A 20,017-nucleotide genomic window follows, 5' to 3' on the forward strand; every position below is an offset into this window, starting at 1 on the left:
CTCCAACTGGGATTCCTGACTGTGTTATTTCCCTCGATGCAGAGAAAGCATTTGATCGTATAGAGTGGAACTACCTTTTTGCAGTTTTAGAAAAATTTGACTTCGGTCAAGGTTTTATCGCTTGGATTAAATTGCTGTATTTGTGTCCTACTGCCTCTGTTTTAACTAATTTTCAGAAATCCCAGTTATTTAACCTCAAACGTGGCACCCGCCAGGGATGCCCTTTAAGTCCCTTTCTCTTTGATTTGGCTATAGAACCCTTGGCGATAGCATTTTGAAATTGTCCTGAATTGAACGGGATTTGGAGAGGGGGTGTTGAGCATAAAGTTTCTCTTTATGCTTATGACTTATTACTTTTTCTTTCATCCTTGCCTCCAATGTTTTCACTTCTTGACCAGTTCAGCCAGTTCTCTGGCTATAAACTTAATTTACATAAGAGCGAACTTTTCCCAATTAATAAAGAAGCACAAGAATTAACATTTCGTGATCTCCTTTTTAAAGTAGTTCATAATCAATTTACTTATCTTGGGATTACAGTCACAAGGAAGTTTAAAGATCTCTTTTGTGAAAATTTTGCCAATCTTTCATATACTATAAAACAGAGTCTGTTACAATGGTCACCTCTATCTATGTCTTTGGTAGGTCGTATTAATGTTGTTAAAATGTATGTTCTCCCTAAACTTTCATATTTATTTCAATCAATCCCAATTTTTATTCCTGAATCTTTTTTTGATTCCTTAGATTCTATTATTTTGTCATATCTGTGGAAGAATAAGCGCTCTAGAATTAAAAAAGTCTATGTCCAAAAACCTAAAAAAGAGGGTGGCATGGCTTTACCTAACTTTCGTTTATATTATTGGGCAGCCAATATACGTTGTGCTACCTTTTGGTCTTTTTTCCATAGCCAACCCGAGTGCCCTAATTGGGTGGCAATGGAGTTGAGCTCCACTAAAGAATTATCTATCTCTGCACTTCTTGGCTCTGTACTCCCTAGTAGTTTGTCCAGATTAATAGTTAATCCTCTTGTTAGACACACTTTGCGTATATGGGCTCAGTTTAGGAAATTTTATGGTTTCCATGCTTTTTCCTTTTCTAGCCCTATCTTACATAATCACCTTTTTTACCTACTATGTATGACTCAGCATTCCATGATTGGTATAGGAAGGGCATTAGACATTTTGAAGATCTTTTTATTGATAATCGCTTCGCTTCTTTTCAACAGCTCTCTGCTAAGTTCAATCTGGCCAATGCTCATTTTTTTTAGATATCTCCAAATTAGACACTTTATTATTCCTTTAATTCCTAACTTCCCTGAAATGCCTGAGAAAAATGTTATGGACTTATTTCTTTCCATTAATCCACTAGGTAAAGGTTTAATATCATTTATTCGAGATAAATTAGCAGCCTTATAATGTGCCCCTGTGGATAAAATTAAAATGGCATGGGAGCAGGATTTAAATACCTCCTTATCTGATGAGACTTGGGACTCGATTCTCAAATCAGTTAATTCAACCTCTCTTTGTGCTCGCCATTGCCTTTTACAGTTTAAGATTGTTCATAGAGCCCATACGTCTAAATCTAAATTATCTCAATTTTACCCTAACATTAGTCCGCTTTGTGATAAATGCAAAAGGGGCGAGGCCTCTCTCATTCATATGTACTGGTTTTGTCCTAGCTTGGAGAAATTTTGGAAAGATGTCTTCATAATGTTATCGTATATTCTGAATCACCACCTAGAACCTAACCCTTTAATTGCTTTGTTCGGTTTCTGGGGTGAGACAGATTTACGTCTGAGTTCGACGAAGTGTCGAATATTATCTTTTGCCTCTCTCCTGGCTAGACGTTTAATCCTCCTTAGATGGAGAGATGTTGCCCCGCCCATGCACACTCAATGGCTTAACGATATTATGGCCTGCTTAGACCTTGAAAAAATTCATTACTCAGTTCTTAATTCGAATTTAAAGTTCCATAAGGTCTGGGGACCTTTTATTGAGTACTTTCATAACCTTCCTCTTGACTAAGGGTTTTTTTTCGGTCCCTTGCTTTCAGCTCCTTTTTTTTGGTAGTAAGCATTAATATCTTCTGTTGCTAAGTGTATTTACAGCTTTGGGGGTTTGATTGTCCTGATTTATATTCTCTATATTGTGTTGTGGTTGGTCTGGAGTTTTTTTTGTTGCGGGGCTTGGGGAGGATACTAATTTTACATGTCTTCAATTTGGGTGCTTTCTCAATTATCTTTCTTTATATCATATTGTTATTGTATGTTTATTTTTGCACTGTATCAATGTTCTTCATTTTGATCTGGGTTTTTTTATCTGTAGTTATGTAGAAAATGTATAAAAAAACTAATTAAAAACAAGTTTGCTGATGACACCACTATCATTGGCTGAATCACAGGGTGCTGATGAATCAGTGTGTAAAGGGGGTTTCTTCTTTTTTCTTTGTTACTGTGTATGTAATCAAAAGGGCTTCTTTGTTTTGTTAACTAGCAGGAATGCTTCTTTGTTGTGAGAGAGTGCTGGGAGAATTGTATTCCTTTGTAAACCAAATGGGGATTAATGTTCTTTCTTCTGAGTCTGTAAGCTTTTGTTGACGGGCTTTTGGGGAGATCGGCGCGAGGGGGTGAGAGAGAGAGGATGTGATGCTGTAAGCTGGGCAAGAAACGGACCCCAAGCGGGGGTCCGAGGCCAGGAGGTACTCCGAGGAGCGGGGATGAAGCTAGATGTGCTTGGTTGACCACTCGGAGGGTCCTGAGCTGCGAGTCGAGGAGTTCGGAGGGGATCGAATGGTGGCCAGAAGACTTCAGTAATTGAGCTCCAACAGTTGTGCACGAAGTGGTTTGGACTTTGATAAGTTTGGCGCCTTTTCTTTATTTTTTTTTCTTCATATATACTGTATTGTTATTAATCACTTAGTTATAGTAACCTTTATAAATTGTACTCATTTAATCGCTTATGGTGTACTGTCTGTTTTTGGGCGAGGCGGGGACATCACACAGCATCCACACCAGCTGATTACCCAGTTTGGCGGGGCAGAAGGCTGCTCCCCCTAGACGAGAACGAGCTGAGCGAGCCTGAGGCGACCCAGGGGGTTACAAGTGTATAGAAGGGAGATTAAAAATCTAACTGTGTGATGCTATAACAACTTCTCACTAAATCAAGATCAAGGCACTCATTATTGACTGTGGGAGGAGGAAACCAGAGTCCTTGAGCCAGTCCTCATTGGGGGATCAAGGGTGGAGAGGGCCAGTAACTTTAAATTCCTCTGTGTAAGTGCCATTATGAAGATTCACAAGGCATTGCCTCTACTTTCTTAGAAGCCTGTGACGATTCAGCATCTCATCTAAAACTCTGACAAACTTCTATAGATGTATGCTGGAGAGTATATTGACTGGTTGCATTGTGGCCTGGTTATTATCCCTCAACAATCAGACTCTTGAACTAGAGGGAATAACTTCACTCACCCCATTACTGAATGTTCTTGCAATTTAAGGACTCACTTTCAAGTACTTTTCATTTCATATTCTTGATATGTATTGCTCATTTATTATTATTACTTTTTCTTTTTGTATTTGCAGTTTTTCTTTCACATGTTGATTGTTTGTCCTGTTAGGTGTAGTTTTCATTGATTTTATTATGTTCCTTGTATTTACTGTGAATGCCTGCAAGAAGATGAATCTCGAGGTTGTACATGGTGACATATATTTGTAATTTGATAATAAATTTACTGTGAACTTTGAAGAGGTTCAGTTGTTGCTCACTCCAAACATCAGGATGGCGAAGAAATGAGATCCTATTGACTTTGACCATGGAATGATTGTTGGTGCCAGACAGCATGGTTAGAGTATCTTAGAAGCAGCCAATCACATGGAATTTTTAAGCACAATAGTCTCTAGAGTTTACAGAGAACGGTGAGAAAAACAAAAATACATCCAGTGAGCTACAGTTCTCTGGATGAAAATGACTTGTTAATGAGAGAGGTCAGAAGAGGCAACAGTAACTCAAATAACCACATAATACGGTCCTGGTGTGTAAAAGAGCATCTCTGAACATCCGACATGTCAAACCTTGAAGTAGATGGGCTACAGTAGCACAAGACCACACTAGGTTACACACCTGTCATCAAAGAATGGAAACTGAGGCTACAGTGGGCAAAGGCTCACCAAAACTGTACAGTTGAAGATTGGAAAAACATCGCCTGCTCTGACAAATCTCTATTTCTGCTGAGACATGCAGAGGGTAGGGTCAACATTTGGCATAAACAACATGAATCTATGGATCTATCCTGTCTTGTGTCAACAGTTCAGGCCGGTGGTGACGGTATAATGGTGTGGTACAGCATTCAGAATTCAAATATCATTGGCATATGTCATGAAATTTGTTGACTTTGCAGTAGCAGTACAATGCAAAACATAATAATATAGAAAAAGCTAAATTACAGTTAAGTATATTAAATCTAACTATTTAATATGTATGTTGTGCAAAAATAGAAATAATAAAGTAATGAGGTAGTGTTTATGAGTTCAAGGTCCTTTCAGAAATCAGATGGCACAGGAGAAAAAGCTGTTCCTGAATTATTGAGTGTATGCCTTCACACTTCTGTACCTCCTTCCTGAGAACAAAGCATGAGCTGGGTGATGGAGATCCTTAATGATGGACCCTGCCTTTGTGTGGCACCGCTCCTTGAGGATGTCCTGGATACTATGGAGGCTAGTGCTCATGATGGAGCTAAGATTACAACTCTCTGCAGTTTACTTCAATCCTGAGCAAGAGCAACCCCCTCCCCCATACCAGACAGTGGTGCAACCAGTTAGAATGCCCTCCACCTCATATCTGTAATTATTTGAGTGTCTGTTGTGACATACCAAATTTTCTCAAACTCCTAATGAAATATAGTTGCTGTCATTCCTTCTTTGTAACTGCATCTATATGTTGGGTCCAGGATAGATCCTCAGAGATATTGATGCCCAGGAACTTGAAATCGCTCACTCTTTCTACTTCTGATCCCTCTATGAGGACTGGTGTGTGTTCCCTCCTCTTATCCTTTCTGAAGTCCACAATCTGTATTTTCATCTTACTGATGTTGAGTGCAAGATTGCTGCTGCAACACCAATTAGCTGTCATAACTTGCTCCTGTATGCCCTCTCATCACCACCTGAAATTCTGTCAACAATAGTTGTATTGTCAGCAAATTTATAGATGGCATTTGAGCTGTGCCCAGCCACATCAAATGGATGTAGAGAGTGGAGCAATGGGCTAAGCACACACTCCTGTTTTGCCAGTTTTGATGTCAGCGAGGTGGAGGTGTTTCCAATCCACACAGATTGTGGTCTACCAGTGGGAAGTTGAGGATCCAGTTGCAGAGACAGGTACAGAGGCCCAGATTATAGCTTTTTGATTAGAACTCTAGGAATGACGGTGTTAAATGCTGAGCTTAGTCAATAATCAGCATCATGACCCGGGTATTTGTATTGTCCAGGTGAAGAACCAATCAGATTGCACCCGCCATAGACCTATTGTGGCATAGGCAAATTGCAGTGGGACCAGATCCTTGGTGAGACAGGAGTTGATTCTAGCCATAAATAGCCTCTCAAAGCATTTCATCACCATAGATGTAGGTGACTCTGGATGATAGTCATTAAGGCAGCTCATCCTGCTCTTCTTGGGTACTGGTATAACTGTTGCTATTTTGAAGCAGTTTGGAACTTTCGACTGTATCAATGGGAGGTTGAAAATGTCTTTGAACACCCCTGGCACATGTCAACATGGAGCAGAATCTCTAAGGAATATCTGTTCTGGGGACAAAGAGGGGTCCTGCTCATTTCTAGAAAGGTTTTCTTACTGAGTGTAGATAATACTGCAGGTAATATTTATTGGTTATTGGAGTTTGTTTACAGTTAGAAAGGAGGTGGAAGATTGGGGGGGGGGGTGGGTAGAGATCTCATTGAAAACCTACTAAATTTTGAAAGGCTTTGTTACAGTACTCATGGAGAGAATGTTTCTATTAGGGCAAGTCTAGGACCAGAGGGTAAAGCCTCAGAATAGGATGTCCCTTTAGAACAGAAATGAGGAGGAATTTCTTTAGCCAAAAGGTGGTGAATCTGTAAAATTCATAGCTAAAGACAGCTGTGGAGGCCAAGTCATTGGGTATATTTAAGGTGAAGGTTGATAAGTTCCTGATTACTAAGAGTGTCAAAGGTTACTGGGAGAAGGTGAGAGAATGGGGTTGAAAGGGAAAATAAATCAGCTACGATCAAATGGCGGAGCAGACTCAAAGGGCCAAATGGCCAAATACTGCTCCTACGTTCCACTCAGTGGTCATTTTATTAGGGAGACCTGTACTCTTGCTCATTAATGTAAACATCTATTCAGCCAATCATGTGGCAGCAACTCAATGCATAAAAGCTTGCATACATGGTCGAGAAGTTCAGACCGAACATCAGAATGGGGAATAGATGTGATCAGTGTGACACCATTACAGCTCAGGACGTCGGAGTTCAACTCTGGCATCATCTGTAAGGAGTCTGAACATCCTCCCCATGGTATCCGTGGGTCTTCTCCAGGTCCTCCGGTTTCCTCCCAAAGACGTACCAGTTAGTAAGTTAACTGGTCATTGTAAATTGTCCTGTAATTAGGCTGGGGTTAAAGTGGGGTTTGCAGGACAGCACAACTCAAAGGGCCTATTCTGCACTGTATCTCTAAACAACATTGACCATGGAATGATTGTCGGAGCCAGAAGAGGTTGTTTAAGTATCTCAGAAACTGATCTCCAGGGATTTTCATGCACAACAGTCCCTAGAATTTACAGGACGTGTGAAAAACAAACATCCAGTGAGTGGCAGTTCTGTGGGGAAAAATTGCCCTATTAATGAGAGAGGAGAGAGGAGAATGTCCAGGCTGGTTCAAGCTGATAGGAAGGCAACAATATCTCAAATAACTACGTGTTAAAACAGTGGTACGTATATAGAAGAACGTCTTTGTTATGAAGAGGTGCGAAGGAAATGTACATTGTTTAACCTCTATACTTTTCTGACTGCATGATGGAGGAAAAATCAAGTCGCTGAAAATATATAGATCTGGGACATTCCTCTGAGGAGTTCCAGCAGCAGTTTCTAGGTCAGAGATGAATGATCTTAAATAGCTATGCGCAGATTCATTTGTACTAGATCTGACATCAGCCAACAGAGACTCTCCCATTCCTGAGCTTTGGTGTTTCTATACCAGGCCATGATGCAGCGAGTTAGGACACTCTCCAATGCCCATTTGATGTTTGCTGCTGAATCTTGCCTAACAGCTGGTAGTCACAAAAATCTGCTTTATGAGGTGGTTGACTGATCCTTTCAGTATGGGTTTTGAATTTTAAGACAATAATGTTTGATTAGCAAAGACAGGAGACAGCTGAGGAATAGAACTACTCTGGAAACAGGAAGCTCTTGGCTGGAAAGTAGCGGAAACCTGGTTGCTCTTTTTCCTCAGGAACAGAAAAGGAAAATCATTACTTTTTATTGCTGTTACAAATGTTGCGTGGCATCAGAAAACAGATCAGGTACAGAGAAGCGCTGCTGTAGAGACAGAAATTGTGATGAATGGGTGGTAGAAATTTGAAATATTAAGAAAAGGATGGAGGTCTAAAAATAAAAAAATTAGTAATTTAAAAACTTATGTTGGTAACAATGGGGCAGCTATTATAAATAAATTGCTCTTTACAGAGTGGTTGGTGCCCTGTATGCTGGGAAATTGTTCAATGGTAATGCTGCTGAATGTTAAGATCAGCTGCCTCAAGGAATGTTTATGACACAAAAGCATGACATTTAGCCCACTGAATCCACACTAGCTTCATGTATGAGCTAACCAAGTGTCCAACACTCCCATCCTCTCCAAAAAGTCCTTAAAATTCTTTTGATTTATATTCTTACGCATATTTGCCTCCAGTACAACCTGACAGCCCTGATCCTGACTACTTGTTGAATAAACAAAAAAGAAAATCCTTCAGTCTTTTGGTTCCTTTTGTCAGTATTATTCCATGTTCTCTCACACTTAACTTATCCACAAATAGGAACTATTTCTTTCCATCTATTTTGTTCATATCTTTAATGATTTAACTATCTCTCACAATCCTCCAAACAACCCAGCTTCTCCAGTAGATTCACAACATTAAAGTCCATCATCTCTACTATTATTTTAATAAATCTGTTACTCATTTCCTTAAAGTGTTTATCTTTTATAACATGTCATGCCCATTTGGGCACAGTAAACTAGTTCTGGCCAGAACTTTGTTTATGAATGTACATTATATCTTCCTGTCTCTTAAAGCCCAGGAATCCTGAATGTTTTAACCACTTTATAAATTTCCCTACCACTTTGAATGGATTGTGTACTGTACATGCTATATATTCACATTCTTCTCTCTGTTCTGGTACCCTTTCAGAATTATGCCCTCTAGTTAATATTGTCTTTGTTCATCCTTCCTACCAACTACAACACTTTACATTTCTCAGTACCAAATTTCATCTTCCACCAGTCTACTTTTTAAAAAATATGTCCTCTTATTATCCTCACAGCTCAATGCCTCCAAGTTTTAGAGGGTCTTCAGATTTTAAAGTTGTATTTTGTCCATTCAAGTTCAAATCATTAGAGAAACATTGGTTCTAGTGCAAATCAAGTTCCTTATTATAGCCTGGGTAGGGGGTGTAGTGGGGATAAGCTCCCACTACCTATTAAATATTCCCAATGGCGTGTGTCTCAAATTGCCTCTGACAACCAAGTCCAGCTCCTGGCCTTCACCTGTGACTTAGCTACTAAGCCTGCAGGAGCAGTTTCCACTGATAGGATAAAGGACAAAGGTGGGTTACTGTCACCTTAAAATTGATTTATGGAGAGTGCACCACGTTAAATTACAAAGCTAGGATTAAATCCGTCATATTCTATACTTACTTAAAAATTCACCTTACTTATCACAATAGATAAACTGTCATTGAAATTAACGAAGCGTCTTGTATATATTTTTTATTTTTCATTAATTTTTTGTTTCTACAATGCGACAAAACAGTAAAGAGGTTTATACAGTGCAAACATATCAAAAGTACAGTCCATAATAATTAAAAGCACCCACAGTAGAATCGCATAAATTACCACCCCACCCAACTCCAAGCCAACGTTACAATAGATGAAAAGTTAATCAGAACTTTATCACCACAGAGCTGTATTTATAAAAATAAGGTATATGACCTACTAACTAATCTATAAGTATAAATTCTCGGAACATTCGTTCCGCCTGTTGTCGCTGAATGAAATTTCATTCCTCCTCAGCGCCGAGGACGTGCCGTGCGGGGATTGATGGGATATTGGAGGACCATCAGCTGTTCGGGAAAATGGTGTTGATGAAAGGTGAGGCGATTGGAGTCCTGTTGCTGTGGCAACCAACGTGATTTTCCTCTCCCTAAATTAATTTGCAATGCGATTGAATTTAAATTAAGGTTTTTGTAGACGATCTTCACGTGATTCGCAGCTGTCGCTGTTTGCGAGTATAGAACCGTGTGTATAGCTATCGCTGAAATTCCGTCTGTGAAAAACATGGGGTATGTTTTTTTTCTGAGAAACCTTATTTGTTTTTGAAACTTATTGTAAAGTAGACATTGTGCATCTCTTCCTCACTTCCCAATCCTGTTCTGAATCCATTAATTAAACCTTGGTTTTGTTTATGTAAATATCATCACGCTTGGGAACTCTTACACTTAAGTGGCCAAAAACCCTTCAGGATACGAACTCCAGTTGTAGTATCACTAAATTCGGATATAAAGGAGATTAATTTTGATATGTGGGGTCTTCAGTGTTACCCATCTGAATTTAGTCCTACCTTATCAGACCCGTGTGCTATTCAAAGCTGCTACTTAAGATTATTTCTTGCCTTCCTTTGTCTAGTTTGTGCGCTCAGAGATCACTAGCATAAGTAGCACACTGTCTGTTTCAAATCAGAAGTCCTTTGGAATCCTTTCACCTGAACAGTATAGAATTCTGTCAGTTTTAATTAAATACCAAAAAAAAAACTCAGAGCAAGTATGCCTCCCAGGAAATTGAATTTCCCAGCATAATTGATAACGTTTTGGTGATTCTGGAGCAAACTCGAGAGTTGCTTGGTTATTCTGTGGATTTGGAAACTTAATCAAGGAAAGATTATCCAAACCTGGATTCTATTTTGGAATGTTAAAATTTAAATTAATAATTGGTGTAGGTTTGTACACATGAATCTGCATTATTGTCTACCTTAATTGGCATTGCATTTTCAACATTTGAATTAGTAGTATCCTTATTTGTAATATATAACCAGGTGTGGGATCCAACCAAGTTTGGAAAGTTGGAGTGAAATTTGCTTTTGATTGCCAATGTTAAATAAATGCAAGAGCATTTGTCACTAGTTCTCTTCATCACTGCACATTTTGAGTTCACATTGGAATTGAATGTGGTGTTCTTTCAATTAGTGTTTGGCCCCTTCATAGCAAGTAACAGTTAAGCTGTTATGGGAGCGGAGAGTTACACTCTGGTCGTTTTATCTTCATGCCCGGGTTCAGTGGGTTGGCCCAATTGGCCCAGGTGGGTAAGTAGAGTGGGTATCAACTCCTCCAGCGGATCAGACTCCGTATTATCTAGTCCCTGATCCAATGGCTGAATAATCTTTGTACAGATTTACATCTGTGTATCTTTTGAAATTTCATACACATAACAATCCAGATTACCAAACAAACAAGAGAAAATCTGCAGATGCTGGAAATCAGAGCAACACACACAAAAATGCTGGAGGAACTCAGCAGGCCAGGCAGCGTCTATGGAAAAAAGTAAGGCTGAAGGTCCAGAATCTATATAAGAAGATGGAATGGATTGCATCCTGCTTATCTTTTGAAGTACTCATCCATTAGGCAAGAAATTGAAAGCCAAAATAAATCTTAATCTTCTTACAATTGGAAGAAGTTTTTGACAGGGATAAGATATACAATACCGGCTGGTGGTGTAGTAGCATTAGCGCTGGACTTCAGGGCGAGAGGTCCCAAGTTGGAATCTGGCCAGCTCTCTTGCATGCTGTCCATCCGTGTCTGGGTTGAGTGTTGAGCTAGTAACTCGACCTCGTTTCAAAAAAAAAACCTGGAGAGGGATGGGCTGCGCCAGGTTTCAGATGCTGTACGATGAGCAATCACCAAAAAGATCAGTGCAAAAAGCTTGTCATGATGGCACCATGAGTTAAGGATGTGCGTGCGCACACACAATATGATAAGGTAAATTGCTGATGTTCTTTACAAAGGGGCATCAAAAGAATTTATTTCAGCACCAACTTTATTGAGGAAGCTAAGTGAATAAGCTCAAGATAAAATAACACAAGAATTTAACATAAATTTATATTATTGATTTCATTTGGAAACAAAAGACAATGAAATCAAGGAATCCATATCTACCTTCTCATGGATAAAACTTCCTTCCTGGAGAAAGTAAAATGATGGTGAATTCTAATGTTCAAAATTCTGCAACTACTGCCAACAGAGTGAATAATTTGAGGTGGTTAATTGAAAGCATTACTCGAGCATTGTAATTGAGTGTATTTATTTTAGTGAATTGGTACTAAATCGTAATTCTTTGTACTAAAACTTAATTATCTTTTCATTTACAGTGAATTATGCTTCTGTTGTATCCTTTGGAATAAAAGTTGCCATATCCAGGAGCTGTATTATATCAGTGCTTTCTAGTTCTGTTCTTGTAGCTTGTAAATGAAATGCATCATTTATTCCAGAATGCATAAGAGTATATGGGCAGTAAACAAGAATGATATTCAATATGACTTTTGTATCTACTTGTGAAGGAGGATTTGCTCATAAGAGGATTCAAATATTCTCCATTTCAATATTGCAATTTGTACTTAATTCAAGACATTCTTAATTGTTTTTTGTTTTCTTAGATGTTTGATCTTTCTAGTTGCTGTTTTGTGGATCCAAGGGTAATGGCAGCCATACAGCATTGTGGATTATATTTGTGCGTGATTTTAGTTTTGAACTAAATGAATTAAGTTATCCAGTTTTTCTCCACCCTGGACGAGAAAAGGGACATTAAGTTAAGACCAGTTCACTTAGCACAGATCAAAAATTTGAACTAATCTTGATACTCTAACTATGTGTTATTTATGCACTAAGCTATAGGCCCAACAATTGTGAAAACTCTGCAAGTTCAGAATATAAGTGAGACAGTGGGGAAGAGCCAGAATGCATTTGACTTTGTCTTTGCTGATGGAAATTCTGTAGGAATCCAAAAGTATGAATATACAAATGCCACAAGGCAAGATTCATTCCCTACTCTTACATTTACATTTTCAGTGCACATATATGCAGAAGAAACATTTTCTTTTGTCTAAAAAAAAACAGAACTTGTTGGAAAAAAAGTGATCAATTTTGGTAATTATCTTTTTGGGAAGCAGTTTAACTCTTGAAGACTTCTGCTGAGAAAGAATGCAAGACATTGATAATGTGTGCCAGGTTGATGATATATTGTTTACATTGCAGTCACATACCTTAACCAGAAATTCAACAGCTTTCCTCTATCCCTCTACAGATGATTTACTACTTAAATATATGTTATTATATATTTTATTTTCTTACCACTTTGCTCATGGTTATCTACAAAAGTAAGTTATGCACTTCCATTGTACAATTACTAAAAACCTTCACATTTTAAACTTTGGGTTCAAGGAATTAATTCTAATTTTTATGTTTCAGGTCAGGTTTTTAGTTTCCCAGATGGAAATCTGGCTCTTGATTTGATTCTTCTGATTCTTATGGTAATTCTGGAAGTGATAAGGCTATACCATGGTAAGATGTTGTATTAAATTGTATGTATTGTACTGTATAATTTGATCCTCAATACAGTCAGTGATGTGAATTTTTTTTAAGAGTTCTGACACAGCATTTTGTTTGGAGCTATGCTAACCTGATATCTTTCAAATTCTGTGCTCTGCCTCTGTGTGAAGGTAAGGAAGATGTATTCAAATTAATGTCATTTGGGACTAATTGTTTCGGTTCCAGAAACTTTCCCTGTTTCTATAGAGAGAAATTCAAGTTGTGATACACAAATTCTGATGTATTATCCAAACAAGATGCAACAGCAATTGACACAGTATTAGAATAAAGTCATTTGGCCCATCGAGTCTGCTCCACCAATTAATCAAGGCTGATCCTTTCTTTCCCCCCTCCTCAGCCTTACTCCCTGGCCTTCTCCCCTTAACCTTTGATGGTGTGTCCAATCAAGGACCTATCAAGCTCTGCCTTAAATACATTCAATGACCTGCCCTCCACAGCTGCCAGCGGTTTTAAAAAAAAATTCCACAAGTTCACCACTCCTGGCTAAAGAGATTTCTCTGCATCTCTGTTTTAAATGGGCACCCCTCTATTTTTGTTTGCTAAGTAGAGACTTGTATGGTCAGTGAACACATTCATTGACATGAATTGTGTTGAAACATCCTGAGAAATGTTAAAACGTTTTGCATAAATTAAGCTCTTAACTACATATCTATCTTTAATTTTAATAATGCAATCGGTGAATAATTTTGTCTTCAAAATTTGTATCAATTTAAAACTTCGCAGCTGACAGTGTATTTTATTAGTCTTTATTGGGTCCAGAATTGAGAAATGAAAGGACACTAACTCTTCCAGGTATACTGTCAAAAGTCTGTCTTCTCTGATTATCTATTACTGTAATTCTGTTTGAACACAAGAAAATCTTAAACTGAAATTTAGATTGATAAATAGATTACAGGACTGGATTTTCACAAGTTTTTTTCTTTGTTCAACAAGCAAAGATTATTAAAACTAAGCTAAACTCATGCCAGCAGTTGGTATGCTGACTAGCTAGAATCATAGTTATAGAAAACTACAGTAGAGAAACAGGCCCTTCCACCATCTAGTCCATGCCAAACCATTTAAACTACCTAGTCCTATCAACCTGCAAACTCAGCCCTCCATACTACTCTCATTCTATCCAAACTTCTCAAGGTTTGAAACTGAAATCACGTTCACCACTTGTGCTGGTAGCACATTCCACAGACTCACCGTCCTCTGAGTGAGGATGTTTCTTCGAAGTTTTCCCTCACTTCGGAATTCTCAGGCCCAGAAACAGGGAAAGCTCAGTCATTGAGTTTATCTGTAGATTTCTGAATATCAAGGAATACCATGACAGTGTAGGGAAGTGACATTGAAATAAAAGTGAGCAATGTTCTTGATTATTGATGAAGCAGGCTGGCAGGGCCAAGTACCTACTTCTCTGCTATTTTTCTGTTTATGAGAAAACGTTGACTATATTTGAAGCCAATATTTGCAAAGCTATCCTTTCCAAAATAAATGATTAGACAGTGACTGCAAGTAGGAATTCTTCCTTTTCTCAGCTGAACAAAACACTGCCCTGTTGTCTTGAAATTAGCTGTAATTGTGACACAGCTTGAATCTGAAAAATTCTAACCGATTAGTGTTACATTAAATGTAACAGCTGCTTCAGGTTTTGCACATAAATCTTTTTCTGTATATAAAAAGAAAAACTTTGTAATGTGGTGACCCCACTTTTTGCGCAGGCGAACCGGCTCACAAATAGCCAGCGCGCGGGGAGAGACTTTGGTAATGCACTTCTGATGTAATTTCTGCCCGGAGAGGGCAGGCACTAGGAATTAAATGCCAGCACCGCGAAGTTTGAATAAACTAGTCTTGAAACGACTTACCAACTGTGTGTTGTCTCTAGCTCTGTATGTAGTACATCGCTACATTGGTGACCAGGACAGTCCAAACGGGATTTGGACCAAAGATGACTGACTCTTCATCTGTTCACACAGTTTCACTAAAACTGCTGACTTTCTGGATGCAGCAACCACGTGTGTGGTTTAGCCAAGCAGAAGCCCAGTTCCAGATTCGGCAGATATCCTCTGATTCCATGTGTTACTACAACGTGGTGAGCGCCCTTGACAAGGAGATGGCTGCCCAGGTTGTGGATTTCATACAGTCGCCCCCGGAAGAAGGCAAATATGAAGCATTCAAAGCGCTGCTCATTGGGACCTTTGGCCTCTCTCAGCGTGAGCGGGGTGCCTGCCTGCTTCACCTGGATGGTTTGGGAGACAGGCTGCCGTCAGCATTGGTGAACGAGATGTTGGCCCTGGCTGACGGACGCAAGCCCTGCCTCATGTTCGAGCAAGCATTCCTAGAGCAGCTGCCCGACGCAGATTTCAGCGACCCCCGGAAGGTGGCGGCCTGGGCAGACATGCTGTGGAAAGCCAAGAGGGAGAGCGTAGCGTCCGTCGGTCAGATTACCAGGCCACATGCCCAACAGCAGACCAGACCAGGCCCGGTGGGGAGTGCACACAACACAGAGGCAGGAGTAAGGAGGACAGTGAACAGTGGTGTTTCTACCACCAGCGGTGGGGCACAGAAGCCTGCCGTTGTCGCCTGCCCTGCAAGGGCCAGGGCCAGCAGTGGCTAATGATTGTGGTGGCTGGCCACTAGGACAGCCTCTTGTACATCTGGGACAAACAGTTGGGATGCCGCTTCTTGGTCAACACCGGAGCGGAAATCAGTATCTTGCCTCGCAACGGGGTACGACACCCGCAACAGGAAGCCAGGACCCACCCTGAGGGCCGCAAACATCAGCATGATACGGACCTACGGCACCCGCACAGTGCAGCTGCAGTTTGGCGCCAGCCGGTTCACGTGGGACTTCACACTGGCCGCGGTGGCCCAACCACTCCTGGGGTCGGACTTCTTGTGAGCTCACAGCCTGCTGGTCGACTTGCAAGGGAAAAGACTGGTACATGCCGAGACTTTCCAGATGTTCTCCCTGGGTGAAGCCAAGTTGCCGGCCCCACACCTGGACTCCATCACACTGTCAATCAATGAATTCACGAGAATCCTGGCGGACTTTCCATCGATTCTGGCACCGCAGTTCACGGCAGCCATGCCCAGACATGGGATACAGCACCACATTCCAACCTAGGGACCACACCTCCATGCCCGTGCACGAAGGCTCCCCCCGGAAAAGCTCTGCCTGGCGAAGGAGGAGTTAGAGGATGGAGGAATTGGGGATCGTATGAAGGTCCGACAGCCGATGGGCCTCCCCCCTGCACATGGTGCCCAAAGCAGCCAGGGGTTGGAGACCATGTGGCGACTACCGCAGACTGAATGAGGCTACAACTCCAGACCGCTACCCTGTGCTGCACATACAGGACTTCGCAGCAAACCTGCACGGGGCAAGAATCTTTTCTAAAGTAGACCTCGTCCGGGGATACCATCAAATCCCGGTGCACCCTGAAGACATCCCCAAAACAGCACTCATCACCCTGTTCGGCCTGAAGAATGCCGCACAGACATTGCAGCGGTTGATGGATGCAGTGGGACGTGACCTGGACTTAGCGTTCATCTATTTGAATGACATCCTTATAGCCAGCAGTAGTTGCCAGGAGCATCTGTCCCACCTCCGCCAGCTCTACTCCCGCCTGAGTGATTTCAGCCTCATGATCAACCCGGCCAAATGCCAGTTCGGTCTCGATACCATTGACTTCCTGGGCCACAGGATTACCAAAGACGGGGCAACACCTCTGCCCACTAAGGTAGACACAATCCGCCACTTTGCCCAGCCAAACACGGTCAAAGGCCTGCAGGAGTTCTTTGGTATGGTGAACTTCTACCACCGTTTCCTCCCCTCAGCAGCCCGTATCATGCGCCCTTTGTACACCTTGATGTCGGGTAAAGGCAAGGACATTACTTGGGAGGAAGAGGCCATGGCCGCTTTCGTTAAAGCCAAGGAAGCCTTGGCAGATGCCACGATGCTGGTGCACCCCAGAACGGACTTTCGAACCGCCCTCACAGTGGACGCATCCGACACAGCAGTCGGTGGGGTGCTGGAGCAGCTCATCAAGGGGCACTGGCAACTCCTGGCGTTCTTCAGCAAGCACCTACGACCACCCGACCTCAAGTACAGTGCTTGTGACCAGGAGCTGTTGGCACTGTATCTGGCAATCCGGCATTTCAGGTACTACTTAGAAGGCAGGCCGTTCACGGACCACAAACCATTGACCTTCGCATTCACTAAGGTGTCCAATCCCTGGTCGGCTCGCCAGCAGCGACATCTGTCCTACATCTCCGAGTACATGACGGACATCCAGCATGTCTTGGGAAAGGACAATGTCGTGGAGGACGCACTCTCTAAACCAGCTGTCCAGGCCCTGTCCCTGGGGGTGGACTATGCAGCACTGGTGGAGGCGCAGCAGGCAGACGACGAGATGCCCAGCTACAGGACCGCAGTCTCGGGTTTGCAGCTGCAGGACTTTCTCATAGGCCCAGGTGAGAGGACCCTCCTGTGCGACGTTGCTACCGGCCAACCTCGCCCCATCCTCTCGGCAGCCTGGAGGCGGCGAGTTTTCGACTCCATACATGGTTTGGTGCACCCATCTATCAGGACAACTGTCCGGCTGGTCTCCAGCAAGTTTGCATGGCATGGACTTCGCAAGCAGGTCAGTGAATGAGCCAGAACGTGTACACAGTGCCAAACAGCCAAGGTGCAGTGGCACACTAAAGCCCCGCCGCAGCAGTTCAAACCCAGCCATCGGAGGTTCGACCACATTCATGTGGATATCATGGGCCCCCTACAAGTGTCCCGAGGAGCGCAGTACCTCCTAACTATGGTAGACCAGTTCACGAGGTGGCCAGAGGCGGTCCCGCTCACCAACACATCTGCCGATTCCTGCACCTGAGGACGAACCCACAGCAATCCTGGACAGACTACGCGAAAGGCTCGGCAACCTGGTCCCTGTATCAACTTCACAGCACGGATGGACCCCGACCCATGTACCCAAAGACCTGCAGGACTGTAAGTTTGTGTTTGTACAAAGGGGCGGACACTGGGCACCGCTACAGCGGCCGTACGAGGGGCTGTTCAAGGTGATCAACAACATCAATGGGTCCACGTACGTTCTGGACATTGGGGGGGGAAAGAGGAGGTTTTCATGATGGACCGACTCAAACCAGCCCATGTGGACTTGGCACAGCCGGTCGAGGTTCAGGCACCACGGCGCAGAGGCAGACCTCCCAAACAGAGGCTGATCCAGACTGTGGACATTGGTGGGTGTATCGCTGGTTCTGGGGGGCGGGGGGGGGGGGGAGTTATGTGGCGACCTACTTTCTGCGCAGGCGAACTGGCTCACAAATAGCCAGCGCGCGGGGAGAGACGTTGGTAATGCACCTCTGATGTCATTTCCACCCAGAGAGGGCGGGCGCTAGGGATTAAATGCCAGTGCCGCGAAGTTTGAATAAACTAGTCTCGAAACGACTTACCGACTGCATGTCGTCTCTAGCTCTGTGTGTCGTACATCGCTACAGTAACATCATAAAAGCTGGATTGATTTTTCATTATTTTCCAGGTTTCAAAGGGAACCTGACTGAAGAAGCAATTCCAATAGTTATTAACATGGTTCTGACAATTGGAAGTATGTTGTTTTCCTTGTACTACTTGTTGTGGCAGACCTATGTGCTGAGAGCGGATGTTATAATCAATGCAATCCTGCTGGTAATTTATGGATTGGAGGAAGTACTGGACATAATTGCTATTTCAGCTTTTGTGAGGTAATTTGATTGATTTCCCTTGTATCTAAGTGTATACAAATGATACAATGATAACTATTACTTGTTTCCTCTTTGTTCCATGGATACCATATTTGGAAGTTTTAAAAACCTGTTGAAACCTCTATTGTCTAATTTAGGAATGCCCGAACCATTCACACAAATTTATTTCTTCTTGGTAAAGTGAATATTATTGGTGGTATGTGATCTGTGACTGGCAAATTCCCTACTACTGTTCATGATAAGACGATTCCAAATTAGAAACTTATGTAGCTAAGTAATATGAAATGTTTTTAAAATTCAGTACAATTTTTGTGCACATTGATTACATTCTGGAAAAACTATATTTTTCTCATTTGAATTTGGTCAGAAATCTTAATTTACCAGAAATTCAGGTAAGGTCTCAATATTTATTTTAATATCATTTTTAATGACAACATTTTTGTACAGTTTCAAAAGCCAAGAAAAAATTTTTAAAAAATATTTCTGATTTAACATGGCTGCCAAAACAGCAAAGTGGCAACTGCAATGCATGAGCTGAAATCAGCTTTATTTAGCTCATTAGATGCCAACAGTAGGACAGAGTTAAATGAAATGTTGTTTATTGTGTGCCTCGAGAATGCTACCAAGCACAATTCATAGCAATTTTTAAAAGATCTAAACAAAATGATTGTGCATATTAATATCAGGCTAGAAGAAATTGTTATTCAATGTCTGTAACTAGATTCACTTTGATATTAGCAGTGTTTTGAAAACTTAATGAATTATAGTATCTTTATTTTGCCCAGGATCTACGCATGATGTGATTGGAATGATGCAGCATTCGTTTCATTTATCCACCATTCCTATCTCCTGGATGACTTTGGAGTTTGTATCATAGGATCAACAGTTTTTTATTAAATTTTTGTGGGATATTATGTAAATATTGGTTAATATTCCTATTATGTATTTTTGTATTTTCTAATTAATCTAATAGCTGCCTCCAAGAGGATCCACAAACTTCTGAGGCTGCTGCTTTCCTCTTTTCATTCAATGTCACAAAGTGCCGCTGTTTATCCTGTATTATCTCACAATACACCACTCTGCTCAGAGACAATGTCATTTATTCAGTGTTCTAATAGGATGCCAAGTGAAAAGGAAGATGGATATACATCTTAAAGCGTTGTCCTCTGCACTGAATGACAAATTCTTTTGTCAATTGATTGTGAACAAAATTTTCAATTTTATTCTTTTGAGGGAAAGTATCTAATTTGTCATAATAAAACTAATTATAAAGTTCGATGTTTCAAAGTACACTTATTATCTAAGTATGTATGTAGTATACAAGCCTGAAATTCATTTTCCCACAGGCAGCCACTAAACAGAAATGGAACCTGTTCAAAGAAAATCATCCAA

The 20,017-nt window shown here is 41.3% G+C and overlaps 1 protein-coding gene across 6 annotated transcripts; it reads left to right on the plus strand.

The window, feature by feature from the left end:
* The first annotated feature begins 9,006 nt into the window (after positions 1-9,006).
* LOC132397192 (transmembrane protein 80-like) lies at positions 9,007-20,010 on the plus strand. Of its 6 annotated transcripts, none has more exons than XM_059975610.1 (6): positions 9,007-9,577; positions 11,656-11,695; positions 12,564-12,660; positions 12,752-12,844; positions 18,424-18,625; positions 19,411-20,010. In XM_059975610.1, the coding sequence occupies exons 1-6, from the start codon at positions 9,573-9,575 to the stop codon at positions 19,421-19,423; spliced, it is 450 nt and encodes a 149-aa protein (XP_059831593.1). In that variant the 5' UTR covers positions 9,007-9,572; the 3' UTR covers positions 19,424-20,010. The 6 variants fall into 6 exon arrangements, with proteins under 6 accessions (XP_059831593.1, XP_059831590.1, XP_059831595.1 ...); XM_059975607.1 differs by having other exon boundaries at positions 9,007-9,386; positions 11,656-11,672; positions 12,567-12,660; XM_059975612.1 differs by lacking the exon at positions 11,656-11,695 and having other exon boundaries at positions 12,588-12,660.
* Positions 20,011-20,017: the final 7 nt, after the last annotated feature.

This window comes from Hypanus sabinus, chromosome 7 (genome assembly GCF_030144855.1).
Source record: "Hypanus sabinus isolate sHypSab1 chromosome 7, sHypSab1.hap1, whole genome shotgun sequence".
NCBI classification, from domain to species: Eukaryota; Metazoa; Chordata; class Chondrichthyes; order Myliobatiformes; family Dasyatidae; genus Hypanus; species Hypanus sabinus.

What these genes read in the sequence shown, in the direction of transcription:
- LOC132397192 (XM_059975607.1), top strand. Translation starts at nt 9,287, where the DNA reads ATGAAATTTCATTCCTCCTCAGCGCCGAGGACGTGCCGTGCGGGGATT. An exon ending in GCTCATGGTTATCTACAAAA is followed by an intron (nt 12,661 to 12,751) that starts GTAAGTTATGCA and finishes TTTATGTTTCAG; the next exon opens with GTCAGGTTTTTAGTTTCCCA. An exon ending in AGTGATAAGGCTATACCATG is followed by an intron (nt 12,845 to 18,423) that starts GTAAGATGTTGT and finishes ATTATTTTCCAG; the next exon opens with GTTTCAAAGGGAACCTGACT.